This window comes from Gallus gallus, chromosome 1 (genome assembly GCF_016699485.2).
Source record: "Gallus gallus isolate bGalGal1 chromosome 1, bGalGal1.mat.broiler.GRCg7b, whole genome shotgun sequence".
NCBI classification, from domain to species: domain Eukaryota; kingdom Metazoa; phylum Chordata; class Aves; order Galliformes; family Phasianidae; genus Gallus; species Gallus gallus.
In genome coordinates this window covers 24,922,037-24,938,153 of record NC_052532.1, presented here as the reverse complement: position 1 = coordinate 24,938,153, position 16,117 = coordinate 24,922,037, and the positions used below count along the sequence as shown (strand labels likewise).

At 42.2% G+C, this 16,117-nt stretch overlaps 1 protein-coding gene across 10 annotated transcripts in view; it reads left to right on the top strand.

Annotated features, from left to right (window-relative positions):
* ST7 (suppression of tumorigenicity 7) overlaps nucleotides 1-16,117 on the top strand; it is a 137,590-nt gene that overhangs the window by 76,544 nt on the left and 44,929 nt on the right. For all 10 annotated transcript variants that reach the window (XR_006938465.1, NM_001105672.2, NM_001397449.1 and 7 more), the window contains 5 exons: nucleotides 2,412-2,494; nucleotides 10,015-10,174; nucleotides 13,001-13,055; nucleotides 13,612-13,727; nucleotides 14,896-14,971. Coding sequence is in view for 9 of the 10 variants with exons in the window: in NM_001105672.2 (NP_001099142.2) it covers nucleotides 2,412-2,494; nucleotides 10,015-10,174; nucleotides 13,001-13,055; nucleotides 13,612-13,727; nucleotides 14,896-14,971 (490 nt within the window). In the remaining variant the exon portion in view is untranslated. The remainder of the gene's footprint in view (nucleotides 1-2,411; nucleotides 2,495-10,014; nucleotides 10,175-13,000; nucleotides 13,056-13,611; nucleotides 13,728-14,895; nucleotides 14,972-16,117) is intronic.

Here is a 16,117-nt window from a genome sequence, read left to right as displayed (position 1 = left end):
TTAAGCTATTTTGTTCTCTTTGCAATATTTCTTAGTGAAACTGGAGATAGAAACTTAAAGGAAATACCCTACCATCCGTATTCAGTGTTACCCTTGTGGAATCTCCTGTAATGTAGCAGGCTTAGGTGGATTCACAGCTTTGGTATATTTTTTAGGTTTTTGTATTTAATATACTTGGAAATCAGATTTCTTCCAGGCTGTTCTTTCCAGTTTAATTGGAAAAATTCCAGCATTCCGTGAGCCTATGGCATAGGAACAGAAGTGAAAGCCCCTCTGTAAGGACTCCTGCTGCTCGGCTCTCTGCCTTACTGCAGGCACTGCAGGGTATGCACAGCCGTACTGCTCACGGGGCACTGTCTCCTGGGAATAGCCTGACTTAAGCAGAGGAAACAATTTCACTGGCAGTCTGAAATATCCCCGGGGACTCTGTTTGGCTATGTCTCCGCTTTACATTTGCATTCCAGAATGAGGAATGTTTCTTCTAAAGGACTCGTGGGTCATTTGTAGAAGCTGAAGCTATTTTGGTGTTTCTCTTCCTCCTCTTTCTTTATGGATGCTGGGACTGGGATAAGCAGGGACTGCTATTTCAAAGCCAATTTGTATTAGACCTTAAAAAAAAATAATAATAAGTGGGAACAGGAAAAAAAGAAATGAGATGTGGGAAAATCCCAGCTGTTGAGCCAGAGCTGCTATAAATTGGTGTAGCTCCACAGCGCGTGTTGAGATTGGGAATGTTGTGCAGATTTACTCCAGCCAACGATGTAGCGCCCTTCTCATCTGTGAAAGAAAATGTTAGGTGGAATTAAAACCCACAGAGCAGACCTTTGCTGTGTGCTTAGTGCTATTCCACTGAAGCACAAAATGATACGTTTTAATAATTCATGGCATCTTCAAGGAAGAAGAAAAAAAACCCCACAACAGTAACTAGCTGAAATCAGGCAACGCAGCTGATTCGCAGGGTTTCAATCACTTCTAGTGGCGCATTTCTAGAAAACAATTTTCTGTTTTACTGGCCATGGAAAACTAATTGCACGTTTGATGATTGGTATCATGCTGTTGCTGTCTTCTCTTTGTTTTTTGGCTCCGTATTCAGTAATTTCAGCAAGTGTCGTTTCTGAAGGGAACAGAGTGAGCTGGGGGCCTCCCGCCTACGTATCCACCTCTGTCATCGGCTTTCTTAAATGCCTGCTCAATAATCTGCTCCAGGCCTTTAAATTTACCTGCTTACTGTTGTTGGTTCTCTCCTTGGTCACAGACGCAGATTGCGAGGGTATTTTGCCTGCACACACATGCATGTATGTACAAATACGTGTATATGAATGTACACGGATGAATGTATGAGAAGTACTTCAGGATTGGTTAAGGGTGAGACTCAGTGAGGTTTTTCACAGATGATGCTCTAACCTCCTGTGTAGTGTAATGGACAGCACTTCCATTCATAGAAGATGGAAGTGATGAAGTAATGGGTAGTTGAAAGGTTTCCTTAATACATGTGGGATTTAGCAAAAGAACTCTAATGCTCTCTAGCAGCTTCCGCGAGAGTATCCTAAAACTAATAAAAGATTATGTTATTCTCTTAAACCCACCGGGATTTTCCACGAGGGGCTGAGCAAGACTACCTGATGATGCTCTCAGCAGCTTCCAAAATGACTAAAAAGACTAAAATGAATTTCCAGAAATGCATACAAATGCAGCTCGTTGGGCTTTGCTTCTGCCCTGGAGTTCATATAATCTGTATAGTTATCCTGGGTTGGTTGGTTGGTTTGTTGGTTGTTTTTGTTTGTTAGTTGTGGTGGTGCTGCTGGTGGTCTTTTTCATAATCATATGGGAAGATCTGTTAGGTCTTTTCCTAACCTGTTTTATGCATTTATTCGCTACTGCTGTACTATCTGAGCGGTTCACAAACATTAATACAGAGGAATGAGTTAGGGAGATGCTGTTCTCTCTTATTTTATAAGCATGATAATGAAAGCAAATGGAGGCAATGAAAAGTAAGAGGTTTTAAAAAATCTGTGTCGGTGGTTTCAGCAGGATCATGCAGGGCATTGAAATAAGGTTGAATGCGGCGCATTGACACCAACCCTGGCATGGATCTCTTCCATGTACTGTGGGGAATCCTGCAGTCAGTGGCAATGGAATGCTGACTGGGATGGCAAAGACCCATCTGTGCGTGCAACTGTTTCACACTGCCTTCTGATTGACTCTGCTGTGAAAACAAAAGTCGGCATGTGGCATTCTAATGTTCAGCTTTGCCATGTTGGGCAGATGAAACACAATGTCCTTTCACCTTTTTGTCAGAAGTAAACTCGTTACTTACTTGAAGCTGGAAAATGGCTGGGAGGAGGAGGGGACACAAAAGGAGAGCACGTCCCGCTCTTGTACTCATGCTTTCCTCTCTTTTTCTTTTTCAGTGAGTATGTTTTTGAACACGTTAACCCCCAAGTTCTATGTTGCCTTGACAGGCACTTCCTCATTAATCTCGGGACTCATTTTGGTAAGTACTGGATATATTTATACTACTTTATCAATTTATGTTGTTAGCCAGAATGGGATTTTAGACTTTGTGAGTGCCATTTTTTTTTCTAATCTAACATTTCTGTAGTGCATAAATTTTGTACTAATGTTTCTGTGGGGAAAAAAAAAAGGGGGAGAGAAAATGCTTCATCACAGTATGCCTTAGAAGAAAAAAAAAAAGCTTGAAGGACACTGTGTCCCACTAACAAACAACCCTCTAATAAATCAGAACAAGTGCTTACACATCGAGTCTTTCCATTGACAGGTACTACAAAAATAAGAAGAGTGGTGATAATGAGAAGAATGGGAGAGGCATCAACTCTCTCAGTTCAGCCTGCTCCTTTTAGAAGGCTAACAGAATGGTAGCAATGAAGCTACTTTTAGGGCCAAAATTCAAAGGGATGGTTATTTCAGATCTTCACTATTAGAATCTTTCTCAATGTATGTCTGCTGATTTGTTTAAAGATCAAATGAGTATTTTCAAACCCCTTAAAAAAACTCCAGAATATACTACCTGAGGACTTCAGCATGCAATTGATGTAATGGAGCAAATCATTATGCCATCATGGCACGGGAGTACAAAACAAAGCATTTGCTCTGGATTTTGCTCAATATTTTCACAGAAACAAACAGATTAAAAGTAATTTTAACAATCCCTGAGGTGTACTTGGGGTATTACGCTTCTATAGGGCTTTGATATTGAGTGCTGCCTTTTAACTGACAGAAGTGAGTGTCATCTTTGCTTTATTTTACTTTGTTCAATCAACCTTAGCAGGTCCCGTATCTAAAACCAAATGCGTGCTTTTAAAAACTGCTGGATGAAAGCTGTAGACCTTCACTCCCCATACCAAAGTAGGCACTTAATTGTAAGACCAGAAGGCTGGTTTTAGGTGTGTCGTTACCTTGATGGTATATGGAAAAAGAGAAACATCACCAGGGGCTGGTTAACATCACTGTATATCTGCTGACCTCAAAGGAATTCTCACTTACTTCCACCTTACTCACTGTAGATGTAGACAGAGAAATGCCATCCTTGACTCCTAAATGCCAGCGAGACTCATCACTTAGGTGATCTCAGGTATAAAGCCTCAGGTGCACTGCTGCTCTGCCTTGCTCTGGGGCTTACTCACAGCAGAAGGCAATTACTTAATGTTCGTACCTTGGGCATTCATCATGATTGTATGGACTGAGCCCCAAAGCACAGGACAGAGCTCTGGAGACATCAGTTCTTTCAGAATATGAACACTGAGGCTCAGGAGCCAGACCTGTAAGACTTGGATTCTGTTCAGTGCAATTCACTTACTCGAATGCGCAGCAAGAGGATACTGAATGTAAAATTCAGTAATCTCAGTAATCTCACCCAGAAAGAAGAAGGATTCAAAAGGCCAGGTGCCACCAACAAGATGCTGAGGAATGAGGGAAATACATGGGTTCCACAGGCACAATTCCGTACTTATTGTTGGATAGTGAAGACAGCTGGAGAAGTCAGCAAGAAGAAAAGTCTGTGTCTCTGGAGATAAAGAATCAAACAGGAGTAAGACCCTACAGAGAGATTAAATTCTCTGTAACTAAATTTCCTGTGTATAGCGTGATTACAGATGTAGTTACACTTTGTGCTGTAGTCGTGAAGACAACTTCTGAAGCATGAACTCAGTAAGAGACTTGTGAGCAAGAAATTTCTAAGTGCAATACTTTGATGGAAAGCACAAGAAGCAGGTGGGATGGAGTGATGATATGATGAAGGGGGAAAAGGGCATCTGTAGAAGCCTTCCAAGAAAAGATGAAACTGAGTGAGTCTTAGCCAGAAAAATTCAGTAAGTGGTGCATGACAAAGTTCTTTATGAGTAAGTTAAAGGAGCAGTGAAGTGATGGACGTGTAGACAAAGACTTAAAGAAAACTGAAAGCCCGTTCTGTGTTGAAAGCCTTTTTCGTGGAGCTTCACTGCTACTGTCAGTTTTTGTCTGCTGCTTATATGCCACCATCCTGTATGTAAATAGGCCAGGTGGGTGACAGCCAGTAACCAGACTGTAGGGACCAGTGTCTGTGCTGAGGGGAGTGTGTGGTCTGTAAATTCAGTGCTGGAAACAGAACTCAGCTGAGGTGATCATGGAAAGAAGAAACGGCAACTTGAATAGCCCAGGCATCAGGAAGGACAGCTGGGTAGATGCTAGAGAGGTAGTGCTAGCTAGTTACTAGCCCAGTTATGCTTCTTTATTACTTCTTCACAGTCTCGGCCCTGTAATACACTGAATTGCCCACAGTACCACCACCCACTTATCTGTCACACAGCACAGCATCTGTAGTTCTAAAGATTCTTAGTCCTGCTGATAGTATAAAATGAAACCCTTTTGTAAAATAAACATTCTCTTCACAAATCTACATTGCTAGGGTATCTGTCAGACGAGATGTTCTAATATTCCTTGGAATTTTCCACCATATGGTCTGGCTGATTTCTTTCCATTATTGGTTGGCTGCAATTCCTAATCAGAAGGAGAAATCACAGCTCTGCAGGTTATGAAATGATGGAAAATTCCATCATTTCAGAAGTCTGGTAACTGATGGGAAAGTGAATGCTTTTCCTATTCCATGTTTGGATCATGAAACAATGACTCTACAGAGTTCAGTTTGGGGAATTGCCTGCTACGTGACTCCTTTGCAAAACACTCCTCTCCTGTCTTATTTTTGTCTCTTACTTTGTTTTCATTGTTTAGGTAAAAATCTGGCCTAACTGTAGGCAGAGTGATATGATGCAAGAATTTCAGACCTCTTGTCTTTTCTGGATAGCACGGAACAATATGGAAGTCTTTTCTATTTCGGCTGTCTTCCTTAATGATGCCTTTAGAGCATATAGCTTAAAATGAACAACTTAGCATATATTTAATTCATCCCTGCGCTATTTTAGACGTTAAAAATAGAAATCAAATTAAGTCCCAAGCTGCGGTTAAAATATTGTATTAGAAACTTGATTCCACCACAGTTACTTTCGATTCAGTACAAACATGGTTCTGACTCACAGAATACAATGTAGCTGTGTTATCCCTGGTGTCTTAAGAAGGGCTGAGGTTTTCCACAGGTAGGGTAACATGAAACACAACTGGTTTCCAGCAAATGCTGCAAGCTGGAACTGTGTTTCTGCATGTCACTGAGGTTTCCCAAGAAAGCTGCAAATGTAATGTGTTAGCACCAGTGTGGAAGTTGTGTAGCAAAATAGTGGTGGCACTCGCATTGCACACTGATAGTCTCAGTTGTAACAAATTACAGGCAACAATGAATCTCAGTCTTGAATGTCCACCAAGAATGTTTTGTTTTTCTACTTCAGGGATAAATAATAACTGTTTTCTGCTCCACGGTGAGAAACATTCTGCAATAAACTAAACAAATACCAGGCAGATAAGAATTAGCAAGGCAGTCGACACAGTGGTAGAGCATGAGTGCTGAGGCTATACTGGCAAGTCTTGAGCAGCTGGGCTGTCTGCTGCAGCCCAAGTGGAGGCACAGTCTGCATGAGTCCCTGTTGCAGTGGTGCTAGTAGAAGATGTCTCAAATTGGACCTAAATAACATAGAAAGAACCTTTTTTTTTATTTTTAAGATATTAAACGTTCTTCTGCTTGTTTTATTACCCTTATATAGTCTGCTGCAGAGAGGCAGAGAGGTGACTGAGTTCTGGGAGTTCCCACCAATTCCTGAAAGTCTGACAGTTGTACAAGGACAGTCTTTGGCAGTTGCAAACTGGCACGTGGTAGTTGTTCTAAGATTCTGCCTTGCTCAGTGGATGCTGATAGGTCAGGGAGGGCAAACTCATCTGTAGGAGAGAGTTCCTAAGAAACTGGAAGTGTTTACCAGGTGGCAGATGAGACAGGAAAAGTATGTAGGAAGGCAGTCTGTACCTACGTCTGCAGACAAGTAAATGGGGCCTACCCAGTGCTGAGAGAAATATTACACATAGGCCATATATTTCCAGAGGTAGGTAAAATATAAGTAAATAGGGATTTTGAAAAAGCTGGTTGTTGGCAATGTATGTATCTACTCCTTGATTTAAGGAGTCCCAGAACCAGCAGCAGAGGCTAAGAAGATGCTCAACTGATGAATTTCTTCCAGAAGGAATGGGGCTACATTGCCTTCAAAACTGTCATTGAGGACACTAAGGGCATGGTCACAGGCAAACTTTTTCTTAGAATCGGGCTGGGTAGGACTGTAGGATCTGTGTGTTTGTCAACTGGCTATCGCTAGCAGCTACATAAACAGATTTTAAATAAACAGCCAAGGGGCTTTCTTTGTTCAAGAGCATTGTATAGTCACATCCATATGGATGAACACTCTTGCCTCCCAAAACAGAGATCTTCTCTGTACTGTCTAATGGAAACAGCCCCTGGGCTGTGATATCCCTAAAACATGCCCAGTCATTGTCTGGGAGAGTTGGCACAGGCCGGGCAGTGCGCTAAAAAGCGGCGTGGATGACTGAGCCAGTCAAGCATGTGCTGCTCTCCCATCTTATTTATCTGAGAGGCTTAACCATTGAATCTTCTGCTATCATTATCCTGTTCCTCGAGGGAGTAAGCCTCAGTTAGATCCATTAGATTGGTTGTTACCGCCCCTCAGATTACGAGAGTATTCCAGCCCTTACTCCTCAGAGACCCAGATGCCTAATTAGAAGTCTGAATGAGAACTCTGAGCTGTGGAAGTTGCCTGCAAGGAAATTTCCTACTGTTTTGGTTGAAGACTCAATACACACAGTGGGTGAGGACTACAGAGAGTATTTGCTGTGTAAGAGAGGACTTCTGTCTTGGATATGATAAACAGGAAAGCATAATTCATATCACTGATAGGCATCGCTATTTAGTCCAGTGAGAACAGCCATCGAAACCATCCCTTGTGAATTGATGCATTTCTGGTGGAGTATCTGGCCTGAAAAATGAGGCAGGAAGATCAGATAAGCCAAGTGATGCAGAATATGTTTGTTGTTACACAGGGAGATAAAACAATCTTGGATTGCCTGCATGTGAGAGCAGAGATATGAAAGAGAATGTTTTTTTCGTAGCATGGGGGAAAAGAAATACTTGCATAGAGAAGCAAAGGCAAAAAAAAAAAAAGTCTATAATAAGTATCTGAAATGCATTAAGAGGACTTGTGAGTGATCAGCCAATTCTTATTTTACTCAAATATCTCTGTTAACTGCCAGCTGTTTTTCCATAGCCATGCACTTCTAGAAATGATTACAGGTTTCCAAGATCAAACACTCTTACATTAGGTATGATCTTTACAAGAATAAAAAATAAGAACTCTAGGTTTGTATTTCTAAGCACACAAACCTGGAAATGTTCAGAACCGGGTTCTAACTTGGCCTTTGTGAAGGCTTCAAAGACCCTTTGAGGGTCCAGAGATATCTGACCCTGTTCTGATTTGAAAGTATATGTAATGTATGCATATGAGAGAAATGTATCATGGAATCACAGAAGAGTTTGGGTTGAAAGGGACTTTGACGGTCATCTAAGTCCACCACCAGTACCTTTTGCTAAATGGGGTCACCTTTGCTTTTAGAGGCAATGCAGTAACAGTTTTTCTCCCCAGTTTCCTCTCTGATCCAGATCTCTTTCCGTGGATAATTAATCCTTGTAGTTAGCTATTATTATGCCAGATGATCTCTCATCTGCTGATCTGTCAAAAGCTTGTTGGATTCACATGGCTTTCAAACTGGATGGGATAGCTAGAAATCAAATTTGATTTGTAGAAGTCAGGTTTCAAAACAGCTGACACTAAGAAAGGTGCAAAGATTCTGTGCAATTTATTGTTTTGACTTCAATGCCAAATCGCAGATTATCCTCTCATATACCCTGAACAAAGTACTCCAAGCAAAGATTTATTGTGATGATGATTTATGGCTTCATTTTCTGAGAGACAGTGTGCACTGAGATCTAGTTGACATTCCCAAGCTCTGGATTCACTCAACAATGCAAATATTTTTCAAAGGTGTTTGAAAAGATTTACTTTAATTCCCTTTTTTAAGCATAATTAATATATTTTTAAGTCTAGAGAGAAACTTGCAACTACATCAGATACATGGACAAGTTTCTGTCACTCAGCTGCACCATAGCAGTGACCTTCACATATTCATTCTTTCTGCTTTTATCCTAGTTTCATTGAAATTCAGTGTGACGGTTTCCCAACGTGTATACATTTTTGCAGGGCAAATGGAGTCAAAAGCACTCTCTCCAGGTTTTGCTGACTTTTTCTGTAAAAGCTGATTAGGATTGAAATAATAATAATAATACTAATAATGTAAAGGAATTTAGTACATTATGGTTATTATTTTTTTAAAAGGCAGGTCTTTAAGGATGAAGCTATGCTGATACAGTCTATAACTGAATAGTTGAGAATAGCTGCTTGGGCAGCTGTACTTCGGCCCCTGACTTTGTTACAGTGATACTCTCTTACTTGGTGTTCTGTGTCTCTGTACTGAACTATAATCTTTGATTTCTGCCCTTGGACAGGCACAAGGGTGGCTTGACTTGTGTTCAAGCTTCAAAGTTTCCAAAGACAAAACAAAAACATGTATTGGCAGCTGAGCTGTTACTGTATCTTATGGCACAGTCTTTCTTTGATGCTTCGCTGCATCTGAATTCTAAACCCTTTAGGCAGTGTTAGTAAGGGCACAAGAGCAGCTAGAACCAAAGATTCACCTTTACCACCTCCCCAGCTGCCACCTCTAGCATCTGGAGGAAGGCAGGCAGTGCAGAGATGGGTGCCTGGGAAGTGTACCAGGGCAAAGCAGGGACAGTGATAGTTCCTAACAGTTCTGCCCCCGGCTCACAAGATTCCCACCATGGTGCTCTCCGAGTTTATCCTAGGGAACAAGGACGGTGACAAACACACTGTGAAACCTGAGTAGGAGCTATACATGCTGTGGGGCTTGTGTGGAATTGCCTGGAACGCAGAGTTCACAAAGATCCGGATGTGTTTATGTTCTGATTTCTCTGTGAGCATCTGTTTAGCTTCCCAAATGACCTATGGTTGTTCACACAGCCCTTCCGCCTTCTCCTTCACAAACCAAAATCAGCAGCCTCAGGTCTGGTTTGGTTGTGCTTCTGTAGGTACGCAGACGTCTGGCTGAGGGTGGGGGTGCAGCTGCAGAGCCCTTTAGGATGCACTCCTTACCAATACGTGAAACCTCTGTGAAAGTGCAGCAGATACATCTATTTAGGCTGTGATTTTCCAGGCGGAGCTACACGAATAATCGTTCTTTTCCAGTTTGCTAAGCCCGGGTCGGGAATACAAAATACCTCAAACCAAACCACAAAGCTTTAAAAGATATAGGATTGCATTCCCTGGGATTTGTTATTGAGGTTTTTCACGTCCACGGGCCCCTTTTCTGAAGCGCCCGGCCGGACCCGCTACCCAGCAGCAGGGCGCGGGCTGTGTGGCGGGGCGGGGCGGGGCGGGGCGGGCTTTGCCGGCGGTCGCGAGCGGCGCGCTGACGTGCGTGTGTGTGTGTGTGTTGCAGATCTTCGAGTGGTGGTACTTCCGCAAGTACGGGACGTCCTTCATCGAGCAGGTCTCGGTGAGCCACTTGCGCCCTCTGCTGGGCGGGGTGGACAACAGCGCGCCCAGCGCGGCCAACGCCGCCAACGGCGAGGCGGACTCCAGCAGGCAGAGCGTGTCAGGTGAGCGCCCTTCGGCGGGCCGCGCCGCGTTGTGCTGTGGCAGCGGGGCTTTGGCGCTTCTGCCTCTGCTCCTTCTGTGTCGCTGGGCAAGGCACGGGACTGACACATGGGGAAATGCGTGTGGAAAAAGAAGATATTCAGTTAAGGAGGATGCGTTGTTAAGCAGCTGAGCTGTTCCTGTCTGTACCTGGCAGCTTTCACTTCAGCGTTCCTTGTGAAAACAAGCAAGCAGAAATTAGCTTTGAACTCACAAGTTAAATTAAGCAGGTGGCCTCAAAACCCCTTGCACTCCGCTGGGTATTTCCACTTAGGGAAGCCTCCGTACAGCACCGCAAAGTCAGCTGCTGTCATTCCCATCTGAGGAGAGGCCACGAATAGCAGCACTGCGTGGTGCAGGATATTAGATTTGGGTGAACTGGCAGAAAGCATAGGATGGCTTGGAAACACCTGTGTGCACTCATCAGCGCCTTCAGTCACGCTTCAGCAGCTCTGAAATAACTCTGGGCGTTTTAAAGCAGAAGGCGCAGTATTTCAGCTAATGAGGCTCAGCCAAGCATCTCGACTTTGTGATATGAAGAAGCAGGCAGGGAATGGCTCTGCCTTCGGTGCACAGGCACACAGTGCTACACATTCCTCAAACAGCCTCTTTGTGCAGCGTGTCTGCGAGAGCCTCCTGTTTGTGCCTTCAGAAAGATATGGATGCTCAAAACCAGACCACTGAATAAGGGGCTCAAAGAGCAATATTCAGTAAATCTGAATTGCTTATGCAAAACGAGAGCATACATAATAACAGTAATGGATGATTACTGCAATAATGTTGTAATGGAACAGATAAAGTAGCCTTCTGAGCCCATCATGAATCCACATGGGGATATTTCTTTCACTGCCAAGCGGAGTGAAGATGGCTTTTGTATGTGGTTGACCATGTTTCCCCATGTAGATATAGTAGGTACCTTTGCCTTGCAGAACACTGGAAGAACAGTTGTACTAAAACCACAGTACCAGCAGATACCAAGAGAAAAGCAGCAGAGAGCACATCATGCCTAACTAGCCAGACAGGTGCCAAACCCAGGACAGAAGGTGGTAATGTACCTTCTGAGCTTCCCCTTCTTGTTCCCCAGCTCCTCCACTACAGTGCTGAGCTGTGCTCCATTAGAGTCCTGTTGCCTCCATCTGAATAAGCTGAGGGAGAAAGATGATCAAATAGCTGTTGCCAAATACTGTTTGTTGCAGAGTAAGCCAAGCCTTTGAACTGTAGCTCTGCTCCTGAGGAGGCTGATATTAATTTAATATTTACTGTGTGTTGAAAGTTGTATTATGAAAGGCTGTCAGACTGAAGCTTGTCAAACAGCCATACCCTCTGGCTGCACAACTGAACAGCTGAATTCTGATTGAGTGCTTCTGCTGAGTAAACCAATGGAGCTTTCCAACACTGGTTACCCTGGAGTGGTTGGCTGAGAGGCACAGACGCATAATCAATGTTTTTATTCTTCCCAGACAAATTCCCTTCCCCATGTCAGTGTTTGATGCAGTGCAGGGACCAAGCTGAAGTTCTGCTACCTATGCTGCTTGACTAATTTTGTGTAGCTGCAAGTGGCTTTATATTATTGCAGACAATTTCTGTAAAATGCTTTCTCTCCTTGACACTCGAGCCTCATACTCAGAAGTGATAGGTCCATGAAAGCAGAGGAAGGCTTCGCCTGTCATTTTGTTTTGTACTTCAGTGGACCTGACATAACTTATGAGTGTTGTATGAAGCAGGGTGCATATCCTGCTGACTCAATATACTTCCTGAAAACTGCTGCAGTGATTTGTTTAGAAATGATGTTACAGAGCCTCTTAGTGAAAAATGTGCTGGTTGACATTTGGTGGTGGAAGGCAGCCAGCAAAGTGCTGCAGGTTCAATTCTCCTGATGGGATTTTGCAGAGCAGTGGATGAGGGGTCGTCCACTAACATGGTGAGGCAGCATGGGGTTTCACAATGAGCCTCTGAGTCCTCATTGCAAATGCTGGGTTCATTCTGGCCTTAGCTTTGCTGAAGTGAATTGTCTTCGTTGAAATCAAGAAAACAAATCTGGTGCGTAATTAAAGCAACAGAAGCTGTAATTAAGACCTCAGCTTTTCAAAAGCTATAGAAGCCAATTTTATGATTTTTTTTTTTTTTGGAGTTCTGTTCTAAATGACTTTTTTTAATCCCTTCCTGTAGCATTAAGAATTTGTAATTTATTTATTTATTTATTTTCCCTGAGAGACATGGATGAAATGCCAAAGCTTTGCAATGGACTTTTCTCTGCCAATCAACTTCAGACAACTTTGTCAACCCTGAGGTGCTTATAATTTAAGTAAGGTTAGCAGATGTTGCCATGGATAAGCTAAGGAAGGATTAAAATTGGCAGTTGTAGCTGAGGTTTTCAGTGATTTACAGTATCAAGTAGGCAGTGAAGTTCTTCTGTAGGAATAACAAGTCCATGGGGATGGAGTTAATTGCTGTTTTTCAGTGCAGTAACCCAGTGTGAGCCCTTTTCAGATCTGCCTTATGGTAAATGTGAGTCCCAGCACTGATCGGTGTTGTTTTCACCTGGCATCTGGTGCTTTGTTGGATGTTATTTGTCTGGAATGATATCATTTATTAACACTGACTTACAATGGAATTATTACTTTAAAAGAAAAGAGCAATCAGGTTGCCTGCATCTCTCATGCTCTTTATTTTTTCCATTTGTACCTATAGCAAATAAAATGGGATTGTTAAGGCTCATTAGAAGGTAACCAATGTTTCTGATAAACCTCGTGTTTTAATACATTGTTGTGTGTTTCTGTTTATCACAGAATGCAAAGTCTGGCGAAATCCTTTAAATCTGTTCAGAGGAGCTGAATATAATCGGTAAGTGCTCTGATGTTAAAGGCCAAGGGTTGGGTCTTGGGTTAAGGACCTTGATCATACATTTCCATCTATCTCAGCAATGGAAAAACTATTGTGGACACTTCTGATCATGCCAGGCTTTCCTATAATTTGTAAAATGTTTCTGAAGGAAAAGGAAATTAAATTCCTACACATGCACCTGTAATTTCTGTAATTTTTGGTGCATTAGAAAAACTGGAAAACCTGAGTGCGGTATTATCTGGCACGTTAATACGTGGCAGTCATTCTGTTCAAATTGGCTACAGCAAACAACCTGATGAATTCCATCTAGATTTTGTATGGTATTAATGCTAGAATAGGTGTGTTACCAACTGCCAGTAATTACCTCCCGCCATCCTCACTAGCTTATGTCCAACTGCTGTAGCTCCATCCCAGAGCAGTGAAACGCAGTGTGTTGGTTAGGAGTTTGGCTCCTTAGCGGGTGATGCCTGTCTAACAGCTAGGATTCTTCTTTCCTGTACGTTTTGCTGAATGTGACTTCATTAACCAAAATGTCTCATTGTTGGCATGCTTGCAGGTATACATGGGTAACAGGAAGAGAACCTTTGACTTACTACGATATGAATCTTTCAGCACAAGACCATCAGACATTCTTCACGTGTGACACGGATCATTTACGGCCTGCTGATGCTAGTAAGAGACTTTGGGAACAGCCATTTTTACCAGTAGGTTAATGATTACTTCGAACTGCTGCAAGAAAAATACAGCCAGACATCGGCTCTCTCAGGCAGATTGAGGAAGATGAAAGTTTGGTCATGCCTGGAAAGCTGTTGCTGTTCTATATGCTAGATTTGTACAAGGCTCTATGTAGGTATAAACTCTCAAATTTGTGTCACTATTATGTTCTACTTTCTTTCTGGAGTCGTTCAAGGTACCTCTTACAAGAGTAAATAAGGATTTATGTTTTCCTCCCATTTCTTGCAGCAGTTCCAAACAGATATAGCTTAATTTGCCTCCAGCTGTAGTGTAGTAAGCTGAATTACATTATCCAGGCCCCATTTAGCCTATGCTGACAGAGGAGAGCTTATGTAAAACCTGAGTCCTTTGCTTTATTCCCTGCTGTAGTTAGAAGCTCTGTAAAAAAACAAACAAACAAAAAAAAAAAAAACATAAAAAGCCCCACATTTAGAACCTAATTTCATATAAGCAGCTTTAGTTGTATTAAGCCTTTATTGTTAAGTCCACATGCATACTTCAGTTCAGCTTAAAATGTACAACAATTATTTTAAGAATCAGAATTTGGATCTGAAGAGACAAATCTTCCTTGTCTCTTAGGACAGAAGAAATACTGACAGTTGGGGAGTATATTCTGTGGACATAATTACAAAGGAGAATATACTGTGCTTTTTTGACACAGGAGAAACATGAATCCTATTTTCTGAATACCGTGGGCTAATTATGAGGTCATCTCAATTAGCCTGGATGTTGTCTCCATTTAACATACTCCTAAAGCAACTGCACATTAAGGAGCTGGAATAGGAGCCCCAACTATCCTTGTATTCTTTTGTGCCCCACGGAATCTACCTCCCCAAGAAGAAAAAGCTGCTTACCCACTCTGCGTGTAACAGCGCAGATGGCACAATCTCTCAGTCAGACTTTCGCATGGAAAACAGGTGAATTAAGTGAAAGAATAAGGCTCAGCATTTGGTTATGTGTCTTTTGACTGATTGCTGAGGTCCTTGAAATGTTGTGGAGTGAGTCAGGCTGAGAACAGTAAATTTTGTTGTTACAATGCAATAGATTTTCCTTGTTAATGCTGTAATGACTGATATGCCCCTTTTCTGCTTGGTTTATTGAACAGTAATGCAAAAAGCCTGGAGAGAGAGAAACCCCCAAGCCCGAATTTCTGCAGCACACGAAGCTTTGGAATTGAATGAGTGAGTGACAACAACATTAACATTTATTTTCTGTCATTTAAAAATCCATTTGATGATAGCTTAGGGCAGGGGTTTTACTACAGTAATTTTTAACTGTGATTACTGGCCTGCCACAGGAAGTCCAGCAATGGGAGGAAAAATGCACAGCTGTATGTGGTGCTAGCCGCCCAGAAGATCCTTAGGGCACTGATGACAATAGGGTGTTCTCTCATTGATGTCAGTGGGCTTTGGATCAGGCCCTGGGTTAGCACAGAAAAGTGTTAATTATGTTGCCTCCTGGTGAGTCTATGATATGTTTATGGGATGGAGACAAGAGAATTCCCTTTTGGATTTCTCAGTTGTCCTGAACAGAAGCAAGAAAGAAGGGACTCGTAAACACTTCCTGAAATATTCATTTGATAGCGTGAGGGAAAATGATGTAATATTTTGGGACTTTTGTTTTTTTCAGTCTGTTATTTATTTTCCCAATGAGAAATGGAGCATTCTGAGATCCCGCAGTAAACTCAATGCTGTGAGGCTTTGCTGGCATGGCATACTGTACAAACGTTGCCAAAGAGCATAAAGTAGAGAGACTCCCTTAGGTTGCTGTCAGAGATTACTGCATTCTAGAATTGCATAAACTGATGCCTTACAGATTGTCCTTCACTAGTTTCGTTAGAAGGGAAAAAATAAGTGTTCCTGGGCCACAGTTTAACTGAGAGAGCATATAGATTAAAAGGCTTTAGCAAGCAGTGAGCTGTACACCTATTCCATTCTACTCACATGTGGAGTCTTATTTTCACCCAGACTTGTTTTCACCACTTCCTCAATAGATGACTGTGTGAAACACGAGAGGTGACAGCAGCAGTCTGATTCCATTTCTGTATAAACCAGAATCTCATCGTAATTTGCTGTTTGTATCAGAAAGAAATCAACATGCTATATCCCACCTAACTTCACCTGTTAAAATTGTATCTGTCAAATTCGAAGTAGTTACCTAGGCTCCTTGTACAGCAATGAGAGAAGCTTCTCAGCTCAGCATATCATCATGTTTTTAGAGAGAGATTTAAGCAGGTGAAATGAATGGCTTTGTGAAGATGCTCCTTAAAGGAGGAAGAGGAGCACAGATAGTTAAAGAGTCCTAAATTAGATGGTTGAAAGCTGAGT